The 2147-nt window shown below is 44.6% G+C and overlaps 1 protein-coding gene across 1 annotated transcript in view; it reads right to left on the bottom strand.

Annotated features, from left to right (window-relative positions):
• Positions 1-2147, bottom strand: part of Cenph (centromere protein H) — a 15693-nt gene that overhangs the window by 5437 nt on the left and 8109 nt on the right. The window contains exon 5 of the mRNA XM_021208681.2: positions 1864-1920. Within this exon, the coding sequence (XP_021064340.1) occupies positions 1864-1920 (57 nt within the window). The remainder of the gene's footprint in view (positions 1-1863; positions 1921-2147) is intronic.

Genomic DNA, 2147 nt, shown 5'->3' on the forward strand with positions numbered 1-2147 from the left:
CACTTTGTAGACCAGGCTGGCCTCGAACTCAGAAATCCACCTGCCTCTGCCTCCCAAGTGCTGGGATTAAAGGCATGCGCCACCACGCCCGGCTTCTCATCTATATTTTAACGAGTTCAAGGCCATCCCAGGCTACATGGAAAGACCTTGTCTCAAAAACAAACAAACAAACAAAAAATCATCCGAAGTTTCCTAACTTGATGTCAGCAGGCCAGGTCTACTACTTGGGTCACAGCAGATCCAGCAGCTGAATGCTTTCTAGAGCCAGGGGCTGCTCAACTGATTTGTTTATTGTTGACATTGGGCTTTGGTTTGCTTATGTAAGGCACTGCCACCCTGGGAGCTGGAGATGCCCACACTAGTGATGACCCCATTCAAGTTATTTTAACAGTTGTAAACTTCAAAGCATACCACAGACACTGCTTGACCTGTGTGAGCTTTCTACTCTCAGGAGGCCCGTGCATGGTGAGTCTGTCTTGGACTTTGCTCCTTTAACAGAAAACTGCATTTAAAAAAATGTTATTTTACTTGCATGAGTGTCTTACCTGCACGCATATAAGTGCATCAAATGTGTGTAGAGGCCAGAAAAGAACATCACATCCCCTGAAATAGGTGTTAAGGACAGTTGTAAGCAGCCAGGTGAGTGCTGGCAATTAAACCCGGGTCCTCTGGAAGAGCAGCAGTGATCTTAACTGCTGAGCTGTCTCTCCAGCCTCACCCCAAAACTGCTTGTCTGCTGCAAAGCCTTCAAGAGATTACAAATCAGTCTGAATGAAGATGGGAGAGGTGCCCAGAGCCATCTCAGAACTTGTCTGGTGCTCGTGGGAGGGCACAATATTAATATATCACAAGATTTTTAGAGTGTTGGGAAAGAGAGCTCACAGGTGTGGCCCGAAGCAAGACTCTTATAATTTCTAGCACTTTTATTTACACTTCCTGACAGTCTTAAACAGAACCAGCACCTGCTTTCCTTCCCTCTTGATTCCCACCCACTGTTTTCATACTGGAACTGACATTCCATGTCATACACGTCCCATGTCATACATTTCACATGTCATACATGCGAACTAAGACACCTAGCACTGAGGGTTTTTTTTGTTTTTGTTTTTGTTTTTTTGACTTTTCATTTAGACACAGGCTCTTCTAGGCTATCCTTGGCCTCACTCTGTAGCCCAGGCAGGTAAAACGAGCTCATTTCTACCAAGGAAAAACAAAGAGGGCAATTCCATTTCATTAAGTTCTTACTAGAGGATCTGAGTTCAATCCCCATGGCCAATGTGGCAGGAGAAAGGGACTCCTTCAAGTTGTCCTCTGATCTACACACACACACACACACACACACACACACACTCCTTCAAGCTGTCCTCTGATCTACACACACACTCACATACTTTTCAAAAAAATATTTATTTATTTATTTATTTGTTTGTTTGTTTAATGTACATGAGTACACCATTGCTGTCTTCAGACACACACCAGAAGAGGGCATCGGATCCCATTACAGATGGTTGTGAGCCACCATGTGGTTGCTGAGAATTGAACTCAGGTCCTCTGGAAGAACAATTGGTACTCTTAACTGCTGAGCCATCTCTCCAGCTCCACACACACTTTTTTATTTAAAGTTTTTTTTGACACAGTGTTTCTTTCTACTTAATCATGGCTGTCCTGGAACTCACTATATCCACCAGCAGGGCTTCAAACTTCCAGACATCTGCCTACCTCTGCCTCCCAGTGCTGGGACTGAAGGTGTGTGCACCACCCCTGGGCCAGGCACATGCTTTAGAGGAGCCACAGTCTAAAATCACTTTGCATACCTCCCTTATTGTTCCTACTTTTTCAAATCCAGGAGAAAAGAAGTCATACCAGCTCTCAGGTCCCATGTTCTCCATGTTCTCCTGAAGTGCAACTGAAAGTTTCATCCTAAAAAACAAAGAAAATATTAAATAACAAAAATGAAAATGGCATCTTACAGGTAAAGGCTTGTACTGTACAGACTGAGTAACATTTTAAAAGCATTAAGATGTTTTCTGCGTGCCGGGTGGTGATGATGCACGCCTTTAATCCCAGCACTCGGGAGGCAGAGGCAGGCGGATTTCTGAGTTCGAGGCCAGCCTGGTCTACAAAGTGAGTTCCAGGACAGCCAGGGC

Source organism: Mus pahari, chromosome 11, assembly GCF_900095145.1.
Source record: "Mus pahari chromosome 11, PAHARI_EIJ_v1.1, whole genome shotgun sequence".
Lineage (NCBI taxonomy): Eukaryota > Metazoa > Chordata > Mammalia > Rodentia > Muridae > Mus > Mus pahari.